The sequence below is a fragment of the Aspergillus wentii genome (genome assembly GCF_001890725.1).
Source record: "Aspergillus wentii DTO 134E9 unplaced genomic scaffold ASPWEscaffold_1, whole genome shotgun sequence".
NCBI classification, from domain to species: domain Eukaryota; kingdom Fungi; phylum Ascomycota; class Eurotiomycetes; order Eurotiales; family Aspergillaceae; genus Aspergillus; species Aspergillus wentii.
This window is the reverse complement of record NW_024467832.1, coordinates 4998131-5009752: the sequence shown is the minus strand read 5'-3', so window position 1 is coordinate 5009752 and position 11622 is coordinate 4998131. Positions and strand designations below refer to the sequence as shown.

Here is an 11622-nt window from a genome sequence, read left to right as displayed (position 1 = left end):
TATACGATCTATCTGCATATGATGTATCATAGATTCTCCCTCGACAAACCCAAACCAACCATAAAACGACGGTCGCATTGGAAGTCTCGGCGAGGATGTCTGTCCTGCAAACACGCCCGAGTCAAATGCGACGAAGTCCATCCAGTGTGCAGCAGATGTTGTCGCCAGCAGACAGACTGTGTCTATCAGATCAACCAGATCAGCCAGACTCAGATATCGACTCTCCAGTCTGTCGATATCGACTCTGCCGGCACTCCAACCCCCCATCTGATGCAGAACTTTGCCCACTGCATCGACGTCTCTTTCGCATCTCCTATTGGGAAGTCCATCTTCGCCCAATTCGTCCTCCCTCATTCGGCTTCATATCCATTCCTCATCCACAGTCTGTTGGCCTTTTCTGCTCGCCATCTGCATCATCTCCAGCCCAGTCGATCGCATCAGATGGCATCTCTCGTCCATGCGCAGAAAGCAGCTCGACTCGTGAATGAACAGCTCGACGATGTAGGACCACACAAGATCAGCCATCTCTACGCTGCCTGTCTGGTCATCAACATGACTTCTTTTGCAGATGACTCTCCTTCGTGGATATTCCAGTCTGATCCTGCTGCCTTTACCTGGTTCATGATGCAGCAGGGTCTCTTCCATCTCTCGTCCATCCTGCAACAGCATCTCCCCCACTCTTTCTGGCAGATCAAACACGATGCCCTCATCTCATCTCAATCTTCTAATACTCTATCTGTATCATCTCATCTATCATCTCATCCTCTATTCATAGACTCATTATCATCATCTCTCTCACCTCAGATGCAGGATCTATTCGAAACACACTCCGACAGCCCCTATTATGTCCCCCTCCAGCTGCTCGTCCACTTCCACCGCAACCCCTCCACCGATTCTCTCCTCTCCTTTGGGCCTCGCATCCCACCTTCATTCCGTCTGCGTCTGCTGCAAAAAGACCCTCGAGCGCTGCTTCTGTTCCATCTGTGGCTGCAGCTGCTTGGTCGGAGCTCGTGCTGGTGGATCGCAGGGCGAGTGTCCCGCGAATCAGCCGCGCTGATCCTTCAACTCAGCCACATTCCTGATCTCCGAATTTGGAAAATGGTGAGATGTGAGATCGGGGATTGTCACGACGTGTTCGCCTGACGCCTTTTTTATCCCTTGCACACCCCCTTGCTTCATCCCTTGCATTCTTTGCATTCTCAGGCATGCTCTGCAAGATGCGCTCGCCATGCTCTCCGTCGCGATCGGCGACTCTTCTCCTCGTTTTTTTCATCATCACCATGGGACTCGGCCAGCGGATCCTGGGCAAATTCGGTCTCGAACGGCGTGATGATATCCCCGGCATTCGCACCATCAACAACGATGAGCGCCTCATCTCCTCTCAGGACTCGGGCACTTATGTCCGTACCGCCCGTCTGGCCGACGGCTCGATTCTCGGCAGCTTCACCAGAACCGAAGACGGAGACCGCGTGTTGCGCGTCTCCAAGAGCATCGACGATGGCCTGACCTTTGAAGACTACGCGGAAGTCACTCGCGGCTCTGGCGATACCGACAACATGTTCCTTCTCGAGATCGCGCCCAATGTCGTCCTGGCGGCCTTCCGCAACCATGACAAGAACGCAGACGGCGTCTACACCTACTATCGCATCACCGTCTCCCGTTCCGAAGACGGCGGCAAGACCTGGTCGTTTGCGTCGCAGGCGTATGAAAAGTCTGCTCCCAACGGTCTGTGGGAGCCGTTCATGCGCTTGGGCAAGGACGGCGAGGTGCAGCTGACCTACTCGGAGGAACTCGCCTCGGACAACCAGTGCACCATGATGGTCACCTCGACTGATCAAGGCTCGTCCTGGACCGCGCCACGCAATCTCTACGGCGCCGACCAGAAGGTGCGCGATGGAATGAACGGCATCGCCGAGACCAAGGACAAGGGACGCGACGCCCTGGTGATGGTGTTTGAGACCAACCCGCACAACACGTTCAACATCGAGGCGTTGATCTCCTACGATGACGGCGAGACCTGGTCGGAGCGCCAGGCGATCTACACTCCCGCTGAAGGCCACAACGCCGGTGCACCCCAGATTGCCTCTCTGTCGAATGGTCAGTTGGCCGTGGTGTTCATGACCGATGAGGACCTTAGCACCATCAACTGGCCCACCAGTGCCTCGGTCAAGGCTGTGTTTGCTGGCCCTCCCGTGGACGGGAAGCTGACGTGGACTGAGCCATCGCTGGCGAGCGAAGCCATCAGTAGCTGGCCGGGCATTATGACGCTGGACGACAACCGGTTCCTGGCTGTGTATGATCATGGGGGGCCTAAGGGAAGGACCATTTCGTGGTTCTGAATATCGCTTACTGTGGGTAATCTGAGTTCTGTTGCATCTGCATCGCATCAGATAGACTTAGACTTTATTCTTCTGTTGTTGCTATTTGTTCTTCCTTCGTTTGTCATTTGTTCTTGTATTTTGTTATTCGTATCTAGAATTCTATTCATCTAAAATTGTATTCAGTTATCATAGATTATCTATATGCCACTCTAATATTAGTTGCACGCATCATATCAATCCCTTCTGTGTAATCTTCAGCATTCCTGCAAAAGTTTATCGAATAGATCTGAACTTCAGCTTCTATGTAGATCTGTATCTGAAGATGAATATTATGACTTCATTTGAACCTTCTATACCACCTACAATATTCATGTTATACAAGGATAGTTTATGATTTCATCAATATGAGTGACAGCTATATAAACATCCTCATTTCCCTTGATCTTCAACAAGACTACAATTCCACTCTCAGACACAATGTCAACCACTCAGGCTATTCCATCTTTGACTCAGGGTAAATCCACTTATCGTGCCAATGTATATATGCTAATAAAGTAGCCAAGGCTGAATCCACCATGCGCAGTCCCAAGATCGCCAAATACCCTGATACCCCATTCAATCCATCTTACAAACAGTATCTGCAGACCTTCTTCACCGACATTGACAAACCCGACCCAGAAGACTGGAAAGGTCTCTTCACTCCAGATGCGACTGTCATCATGGGTGCGAAGAAACTCGCAGGTGAAAATGGTGTGTCTATCTACATCATCTACGTATCCAACTGACACAATAGAAATTTTCGCATGTAATACCACCGTCTTGAATGAATGCCAGCGAGTCCATCGAGTGAATCAAGTCTTCCCCTTTGGCCTCAACTCTGATTCCGCCATGGTGACTGGCGTGTTGGAGCTGGTGTATCCGGAAGGAAGAGACTCGACAGACTTTGCGGCATACTGCCATATGAAGGATGTGGATGGCGCGGTCAAGATGGACTTTTGCCAGGTTTACTTTGGCTGTTAATCTATTCAATCAATAAACTGTATGCACTTCTAAATATAAATTGATATATTCGTGGCATTGTCAGGCTGTAAGGCTGTCGGTCTGAGCGCTCATATAAGCACAGCCCCGCCAAGACGGCCAAGAGTGGATGGCAGTTTCAGATCGACAGAGTAATAAAAGAAGAAGATCAATCAGGAGACTTCCATTTTTCATTCACTAATCAGGGCAAGATGAAGCAATCAAGACAATACGAGGGGCTCGCTGCTGACCCTGAATGCCAAGACAGCCGGATCAATCGTGCAGCTTCATGGTCTGTTACTGTATATTCTATACTCACACTAGGAGCTGTCATCACGATATGCCTCACCTTCAGGGACATGGTCACTGGCCCGGAATCAGAACCACAACCACAATCAGACCAAGATCCCACTTTGATAGCAGAACTCCTACAGCCCATCTGCAAAACTCCATCTCAGCGACAAGAATGGCGGCAGCTCAATGCCACGGAAAAAACGGGCTATATTGATGCCGTAAAGTGCCTGCACAGTCAGCCATCCGCCAGACATCCGTATGGCCAGCTGTCGGACGATTTCCCCTGGGCGTATCGGTCCAATGCACACTTTGGTAAGAACCACTTTAAATATACTATATCTAAATCTAACATCAGTCAGCAAGTGATGCTGCTCCCTTTCTGCCCTGGCATCGCTATTTCATCCATGTGTATGAAACTGCCCTCAAAGAGTCGTGCGGATATACTGGCCACCTCCCGTATGTTCCCTCCCGATTCATCTTACTGTTCTGACATCTCAGGTACTGGGATTGGACTCTTGACTGGGAAGACCCTGCCAAGTCAGCTATATGGGACCCTGAAACAGGCTTTGGTGGTGATGGAGCCAGCAACAACATGAAAATTGGATCTTGTGTCGATTCAGGCCCGTTTTCTGACTATCAAATCTTGTATTCTGACCTTGCAATCAAGCCACATTGTCTCTCGCGTGGATTTGGGCGGCATAATGAGTCAGGTGTATTCGAGGGGAAATGGTTCTCTCCAGAGGTTGTCAAGCAGATTAGCTTGGAACATAACTTCTTCAACTTTAGCATGGCACTGAAAGCTGGGCCATATAATAACATGTCGAATCAAGTTGGTGGAGATTTCTTGTCATTCGATGCACCGAATGGTAGGTTTAATCACTAGTCTATCTGAACTATGCTAACCTTCAGACCCGGTATCCTTTCTTCACTATGCCCAACTCGATCGATTATGGTGGATGTGGCAGAAGGATCATCCACAGAACAGTACAGAGTACAATGGGCCTAAGAATGGCGATTCAAATGCGATGGCATCACTTCTAGACGTTCTTCCCATGTATGGACTGTCACGGGATACACCGGTTTCGGATGTTATCGACACCCAGTCGGGGTTGTTGTGTTATAAATATTAAATTCTTTGTATATAGATTGTATTCAAGTATTTATTCATCATTGATTTCATAGCAAATGGTATAGTTTATCGTAATCAAACAGTAAGATAGAACAATCATAGCCTCCAGTTTATCCATCAATGTCAATCAAGTAGCTGACTCGGGCGTATTTCTACATCATTAGAATCGTTCATTCTAATGTGGAAGAAACATACTTGACTAATTCTTGAGCCTTTTTAATAGCATCGCTCATGTTGTTCCCCGCACCACTGGATCTTCTCTCGGGGTGGTCATTCTGGGCCGTACCAAAGCTTCCCAACAGAGAGTTGAAGTGGACTATATTGTCAGTTTATCATATATTTCAAGTGAATATCAACATACACTGTTCAGTCTGGTGGGTGGCATCTCTGCTTTGTCGCCTGGTCGTGGCGTAGTCATTTTCACTCTTGAGATGTCCGTATTTCTGAAGGAGATCCATATTGCAATAAACTTAATATAATATTCAGTATGTATTAAATGGAGGAATTAAATGAAGTTAAATGAACGATGGAGAAGAAGCAATAAATACTTAAATAAGCATTACATCATGTGCCGACATTCCTCGTGCCTGGTGAATAATCAATGTTGGGGATATCATGGGATGATCCATGCATGGCCTGCGTCATATGTTACATCCAGCAGATCACTTGCCACTCGATCGTCAGATTTTTAATTATGCAGATTTATGAGATTTATGGAATAAAGTTATTCACAATGGCATGGTCAGTATAATTAATATCTTTGTTGCAGTAATAGCCAAGCATGGCAAGCATTTTTAACTATCTGTACGAAGAATAGTATAAAGAATAAGCATAGACGGATTGATAAGATGCATCCGTACTTTGCATCATCCTGTAACAGCCTATTCGTCACTTATTCATCTTTATTGCGTGTTCTCTCTACATCCGGCCTCTTCATCATAAGTCTATATTAAATTGGGGTTGATCTGGGGTAGTTGCACAAGATGAATGTAACCGCAGAAAATCTTCACAAATTGCCATTCGGACTTTACCGAGTATTTCTCTACACATATACATGATGTCTCAAACTCGAACATGATAAAATCTAGAACAGCATAGACTATCCCTTGGCATGTGAGATGGATCACAACCCTTTATTACTTGATGTAATCCATGTAGAATGACATCATCCGTAGACAGATGGCCTATTATACCAACAATGCCATTACTTTAGACTTTAATTGTTATCACTGCGGGGATATTAAACATCAGGAGCACATCATGGTGTGTTCACCCCATATGCCAATTCGAATAGAGTATGAGCCCCAACAGTGTGCAAGAAGTTGATCCCGTCAAGTATTCCACCTGTTAGCCGTACTCTTCAGATCTTTGGTATATCCCTACTACAATATTATTGTTTACTGGTTTTTTGGGTCAAAATCCTTAAACTTCTATAGGGTGATGTCTTTGGAAGCAAGCCATTAATATTGGCTGAAGACTGTCTGTCTTTAGTTATATACCCGAAGCCTCCTTGAATCATCGTTCGTTCAGTTCATTCATCGCTGAGATCTAGAGATCCTAGTCAAAGGCTCATGTGTTTCACCCTTTAAGGGAACCAACGCTGATACCCTAAGTACATACTATGGACCAACATAGACAACGCTCTATACTGTGCCTTAACATGCCATACTATTTGCCCGCACTGGATACCGCTTTTGTACAGCATGATGTACAAACAGTCAGCATATCATGGGGTCTAAAACATTGCGAAAATTTCTCCGGACTAACATCGCCCAGTTGATACTCTAGCCAATATAATGATATAGCAGAATGGTAAGCTTCCTTTCGGGGCAACTGGTCGGGCGCAGTGGGTCTGTTGCCCAATGGATTCGACGCATAGCACTGCCTCAAAGGATATAAGAACGCAATATCTTAAGATTAGAATATTATCATCTCAATAATCTTATAACTCTTTCATATCTATCAACACGGCAGTCCCCGTGGTCGATTGGAGCGGATTCCCCCCCGAAGGCAGCACTCGGCCTGGTGGAAGAGGCCTCGAAGCTGCTGCACGACGATACCTCGAACGACAAGCAAGAGAGGCCAAGGAAAAGGAGCAGGCAGAAAATGACGGTGCATCGCTGGCCACGACTGCTGTCGATGATACTGCAGAACCGACAGCTTCGGAGGAAAAAGGTGCCGAGGTTGAGAAACCAGAGTCGAATGATGAGCCCAAAGAAAAACGAGGGCTTTGGAGGTCAATGAAGAAACGGGTTTCTGGTATCTCGCAGTCAAAGTCATGATTGCTTGATTATGGTAGGTATTTATCTATTATTTGGTGTTTACGTTGCTAATGCAATAGCAATGGCTCTAAAAGAGGCTACCGATGACACTGAAATACCCCATCTGATGCTATTCGATGCACTTTCTCAACAGTAACATCCAATATAAACTATCTTCCGTTCCTTGGAGTTAATTGTAAACAGTATATGGTAGTTGCGATGGTGCAATTCCTCCGTCATAATGTGTAAAATGATGGTAGTATGACATGTTAGATGCATACGACATTCAAATAGACCATCGCATTACAACTTGTATTTTCCCTACACCTAACCCTGGCTATTTCATAATATGGGGTAAGAAGTCTATATTTTGAGTATGAGCCCAGCTAACAAAATAGCTACACACACTACTTCCGGGTCCGCGACTGGAGGAGCAAAGAGTGGCAGTCCGCATGGCCACAACTCGTCCAAGACGTACAGCCCATCGTCGACGCAGCAGATGTCCCCATCACCGGCCCAGACGGGGAAGACGAGGACACCGTCACACCACCCCTGGCAGACGTCGACAAGGGAATCGAACTCAACGGGGTGGCTGACGGTGGCCATGAGTGGCTGGTGATCAACAAGAAGGAAGCGACCAGGTTTTCATTTGTCAAGACGGTACGAAAGCCGTACGATGCGGTTGTTGCGTGTGTGTTGTTGCGAGCATACATGTTGGCGCCACGGCAGTTTAAGCTCTCGTAAGTTGTCGCCAGCATGACAGAGGATAGGGAGCTAATTGATAGGTCGGATGGATTCTGGGATGAACGAGAGTGGATTGATGCCCGTCAACTATACGAGACACTCTGGCCGGATGAGACTCTCGAAAGCCCATTTCAAGAGGAAGAAGAGGCATGATTCTATTTACTCTTTCCCGCTGGATGAATCATAGCCGAGAATGGATTAAAGAATTGAATCTATTTTCATTGACTTCTCCGCGGATCCTGCTGTAGACAAGGCTTGATTTCAAATTTATGCACAGCCCCAGAGGATACAAAATGGATAATGGGGCCAAACAGCACCAGATCAGGGGTTGAAGCCTTGTTCCGTCTGGGGGCCAAATCTACCCCCATAGCCCATTGTAAACCGCATAAATAATATCATTCCCATTGGAAAAACAGAATCCAAAAATATTAGTGGCGGCCCGACCACCCACCGCCTCCGCTAGTGGGTGGTCGGCGGCGTAAAGGAATTTTCAGCATAGAGGAAAAAAATGAAGCTATTTGCATTTTTATCACTAAACTCTGGTAGAGTCCATAAAATAAAGCTGATCAACCGATTCTCCTGCCAATTCTCTATATGAAGCTGTAGAATTATCTTCTTCTAAAGGTGTGGGTGGGAGACAGCCATACACCTCTTTATAAGCCTTATCCGCCTTCTTCTTCTTAGCTACCTCTTCTTTAGCCCTCCTATCAGCAATAGAGCAATTTACATCCTATACAGTTAGTATCCCACTATCTCCAAGGCGTTGAACCTCTTACTTAGTGGTTCTGCGCTGGTGAGGTGCCTGGGCTTGCTTAATTTAGCTAAGAGTAGTGTTTATGATAGTAAGCTGCTCAGACTAATATTTTTATTATTAAAATATGTGATCTAGGCCACACTCAAGCCATAGAGAGGCTTCTATATTATCTATTAGATAGAATACCTTCTTATAGTTCTTTTCAGCTTATTAAGCAGTCTTTAGAGGTGTGTTTTTAATGCTTAAAGATTAAGGATATAGAGAAGGTGTAGTATCTGGCATTAATATCTCTAGAATTAGTGGTAAAGTATTCTAAATAGCTTTAATAATAGAAGACCCATCTAGCGGGAAAATACCCCATTCTTTAAAGGAATTGTAGATAATTTATAAGGTAAAGGTCTTCTCTTATACAGCCATAATATTATAGAGGAAATTTACCTTATCTCTAGGGACCTCACTCCACTGCAAGATGAGGTTATTCATACTATAAAAATATGTTTTATATATAAGAAAAGGCTTTCCATCAAGTGGTTAACACAGATGAGTTATATAAGGTTAAAAGCAGAATAGGAGGATCTTATAGGTCTCACAGAGCTATAGGAATTCAACCATTTAATAAGCTATATAGCCATTAAAGATAAGAATACATTTTTCCCCCTTTTTCATATGATCTTTTATCTTATTATAGAAGTTTTGAAGCCATTTAACTGCGAGTTCATTATATATATAGCCTTTCTTAGAGGTTACAGTATAGTAGTTTAGTAGCCCTTCTTTACATAACTTTCTTACCTTTAAATATAAAAAATAGAGTCATAATCCAACTATCTACAGTAATATATTTAAGTATAGTTATATTCTCTACATACTTAGCTCCAGTAAGATCATGGACTTTCCCCTTTATACTAAGCACTTTTTATGCCTTTCCCTGGCCTGGTTGAAAGCTGCATTCATTAAAGTTATATACCAGGTGAGTAGGGATATTATAAAGTAATATTTTCAGCTAATTATACTAAAATTAAAGCTATCTAATGTCCTCTACCTCCAGCCACTTTTTCTCCTTTATTTTCTAAATCACTGGTCTTAATTTAAGCTTAGGAGGAAGCCTTTTAGTGAAGCAATACGCCCATGACTAATTAAGGTGTTATTTAGGATTAACACACTGGATAGTGAGGTTTGCCATCTTATAAAGCAACATAATCATGATAGGAAGGTATATATTATTCATATAGGCAACCCAGTCTCTTAGAGCGGCCTCCTGGTACTAATTAAGCACTTTATTTAGAGGGATTTAAACAGTTCAAGGCTTTCTTTAATTATTGAGGCAGCCATATAGTATATGGTAGGGAACACCATATTCTCACGCGATTTTTGCAATATTTGGTTTTTTTTCAAGATAAGCGGCTTCATATGCCTCATTAACACGTTCATCGCGATTTTCAGATGATTTAGGCATTTTGGGCGGTTTGTATAGCTTCAAAAATATTGAATATTCATTTTTTTCCTCTACGCTGAAAATTCCTTTACGCCGCCGACCACCCACTAGCGGAGGCGGTGGGTGGTCGGGCCGCCACTAATAATTGAAATATCATACAGATGCATCTCAACGCTCTTTTCCTTGCTCCCCTCGCCGCCGTGGCACTGGCTGCTCCCACTCCTGCTGGCCCCGTGAAGCCTCGCTCGACGGTCGTCTCCTATCCTCCTCCAGGGCCCATCACCAGCTCCTCCCAGAACTCCAACACATACGCCCAGCTCAAGGCCGACGGAGGCAAATGCTACGTCCACGTCGAAAACCTGCACGGCTGCACGGGCAACTCCGGCGCCATTGCCAATAACAACAACGGTAACTGCGAGGGTAAGTGCTCATTACCTGCTAGTTGATCTATCTAACAGTCCAGAATTCGATGATGTCAACGGTCTGGAAATCCAAGGTCTCTGCGGCGGGCCGTATGATAGCAATGCCTCGGTTTCGTTGTTCTTCAAGAATATCGCATATAAAGAGGGCCATGCGCCTCTGAGCAATGGACGAACAGGAGAGCTGCACTTTGTCAACAAGGAGAACCAGGAGGGGACGTTCAAGTTTGATAACCTCAAGGTGGGTGCGAAGAGTAATTTGTTGGAGAATATCAAGAGGGGTTAGATTGTATAATATATAATAATACTGTAATATTACTATTCTTGTCACTGCATACTGACTATCTAAACAATGTAGTAGATTATAAGCCGGATATATAGATTCAACTATATGTATCATTATATAATCCATAGTATAACAGGGATTCGGTTCCATCAGGCAGCCAAATAGATGCTCTATATTATTCCAGCTGCAGCATTCATCTCACTACTACCTACAGTATAGCCAATATCCCTTGATAGAATGCCTCAAGATGAAGAAACAGAAAACATCTTTCTCTTCATTCCCAATCTAATAGGTATGACCAAAATATTCCTCCTAAGCTATACTGACCATCAGGATACGCCCGCATACTCTTCGTGATCGCCTCACTATGGTACATGCCCCTCCATCCCTTCACCTGCTGCACTCTGTACAGTATATCCTGTCTACTCGACGCGTTCGACGGCGCCGCAGCAAGAAGATTCAACCAGACAACCCGATTCGGGGCTATTCTTGACATGGTCATCGACCGCTGCACGACAGCCTGTCTCTGTGTCTTTCTGGCCGGTGCATTTCCCAAATGGGGGATTGTGTTTCAGGGCTTGATCAGTTTGGACATGGCGAGCCATTACGCGCATATGTTTGCGACGGCGATGGGTGGGCAGAGTCATAAGGAGATTGATGAGAGACTGTGGGTTTTGAGGGTGTATTATTCGAATACAGTGAGTTGAGTGTGCAATTGAGCTGGCTGTTGGCTGATTTGGTAGACTGTGTTGTTTACAGTTTGTTTTCTGAATGAGATGTTTCTTATTGCGCTTTATCTGCTGTCTTTTGCAGATACGGAGACTATGTGGGTTACACAATGCATACAGAACTGGGTTGACAATCAATAGCATTATATTACCTCTCGCTATTTCTAGTGTCTTCATGCTGGTTAAGCAATATATCAATGTGATACAGCTAGTCGAAGCGAGTAAATGCCTGGCCAG

The 11622-nt window shown here is 45.0% G+C and overlaps 8 protein-coding genes across 8 annotated transcripts; 6 read left to right on the top strand and 2 right to left on the bottom strand.

Moving 5' to 3' along the window:
* Window positions 1–21: 21 nt before the first annotated feature.
* Window positions 22–1143, top strand: ASPWEDRAFT_102227 (Zn(II)2Cys6 transcription factor; the record flags this gene model as incomplete). Its single annotated transcript, XM_040827457.1, has 1 exon — window positions 22–1143. The coding sequence occupies one exon, from the start codon at window positions 22–24 to the stop codon at window positions 1141–1143; it is 1122 nt and encodes a 373-aa protein (XP_040695611.1).
* Window positions 1144–1280: 137 nt separating this feature from the next.
* ASPWEDRAFT_167924 (sialidase family protein) lies at window positions 1281–2339 on the top strand (the record flags this gene model as incomplete). The annotated part of the gene is made up of 1 exon (XM_040830216.1): window positions 1281–2339. The coding sequence occupies one exon, from the start codon at window positions 1281–1283 to the stop codon at window positions 2337–2339; it is 1059 nt and encodes a 352-aa protein (XP_040695610.1).
* Window positions 2340–2801: 462 nt separating this feature from the next.
* On the top strand, window positions 2802–3341 carry ASPWEDRAFT_65102 (uncharacterized protein; the record flags this gene model as incomplete). Its single annotated transcript, XM_040838776.1, has 2 exons — window positions 2802–3071; window positions 3115–3341. The coding sequence occupies exons 1-2, from the start codon at window positions 2897–2899 to the stop codon at window positions 3339–3341; spliced, it is 402 nt and encodes a 133-aa protein (XP_040695609.1). The 5' UTR covers window positions 2802–2896.
* Window positions 3342–3697: 356 nt separating this feature from the next.
* Window positions 3698–4762, top strand: ASPWEDRAFT_100809 (tyrosinase family protein; the record flags this gene model as incomplete). The annotated part of the gene is made up of 4 exons (XM_040827334.1): window positions 3698–3944; window positions 3992–4088; window positions 4131–4498; window positions 4542–4762. 4 exons carry the CDS (start codon window positions 3698–3700, stop codon window positions 4760–4762), a joined length of 933 nt encoding a protein of 310 aa, XP_040695608.1.
* A 169-nt stretch (window positions 4763–4931) lies between these two features.
* ASPWEDRAFT_102640 (uncharacterized protein) lies at window positions 4932–5219 on the bottom strand (the record flags this gene model as incomplete). The annotated part of the gene is made up of 2 exons (XM_040827499.1): window positions 4932–5077; window positions 5123–5219. The coding sequence occupies 2 exons, from the start codon at window positions 5217–5219 to the stop codon at window positions 4932–4934; spliced, it is 243 nt and encodes an 80-aa protein (XP_040695607.1).
* Window positions 5220–6632: 1413 nt separating this feature from the next.
* ASPWEDRAFT_293677 (uncharacterized protein) lies at window positions 6633–7227 on the bottom strand. The gene is made up of 2 exons (XM_040833264.1): window positions 7107–7227; window positions 6633–7056 (listed from the first exon to the last, which is right to left on the bottom strand). The coding sequence occupies exon 2, from the start codon at window positions 7039–7041 to the stop codon at window positions 6724–6726; it is 318 nt and encodes a 105-aa protein (XP_040695606.1). The 5' UTR covers window positions 7042–7056; window positions 7107–7227; the 3' UTR covers window positions 6633–6723.
* A 14-nt stretch (window positions 7228–7241) lies between these two features.
* On the top strand, window positions 7242–8083 carry ASPWEDRAFT_56889 (uncharacterized protein; the record flags this gene model as incomplete). The annotated part of the gene is made up of 3 exons (XM_040838315.1): window positions 7242–7246; window positions 7421–7762; window positions 7808–8083. The coding sequence occupies 3 exons, from the start codon at window positions 7242–7244 to the stop codon at window positions 7917–7919; spliced, it is 459 nt and encodes a 152-aa protein (XP_040695605.1). The 3' UTR covers window positions 7920–8083.
* Window positions 8084–10854: 2771 nt separating this feature from the next.
* Window positions 10855–11557, top strand: ASPWEDRAFT_293568 (CDP-alcohol phosphatidyltransferase family protein). Its single transcript, XM_040833261.1, has 4 exons — window positions 10855–10949; window positions 10991–11355; window positions 11417–11483; window positions 11527–11557. The coding sequence occupies exons 1-3, from the start codon at window positions 10895–10897 to the stop codon at window positions 11426–11428; spliced, it is 432 nt and encodes a 143-aa protein (XP_040695604.1). The 5' UTR covers window positions 10855–10894; the 3' UTR covers window positions 11429–11483; window positions 11527–11557.
* Window positions 11558–11622: the final 65 nt, after the last annotated feature.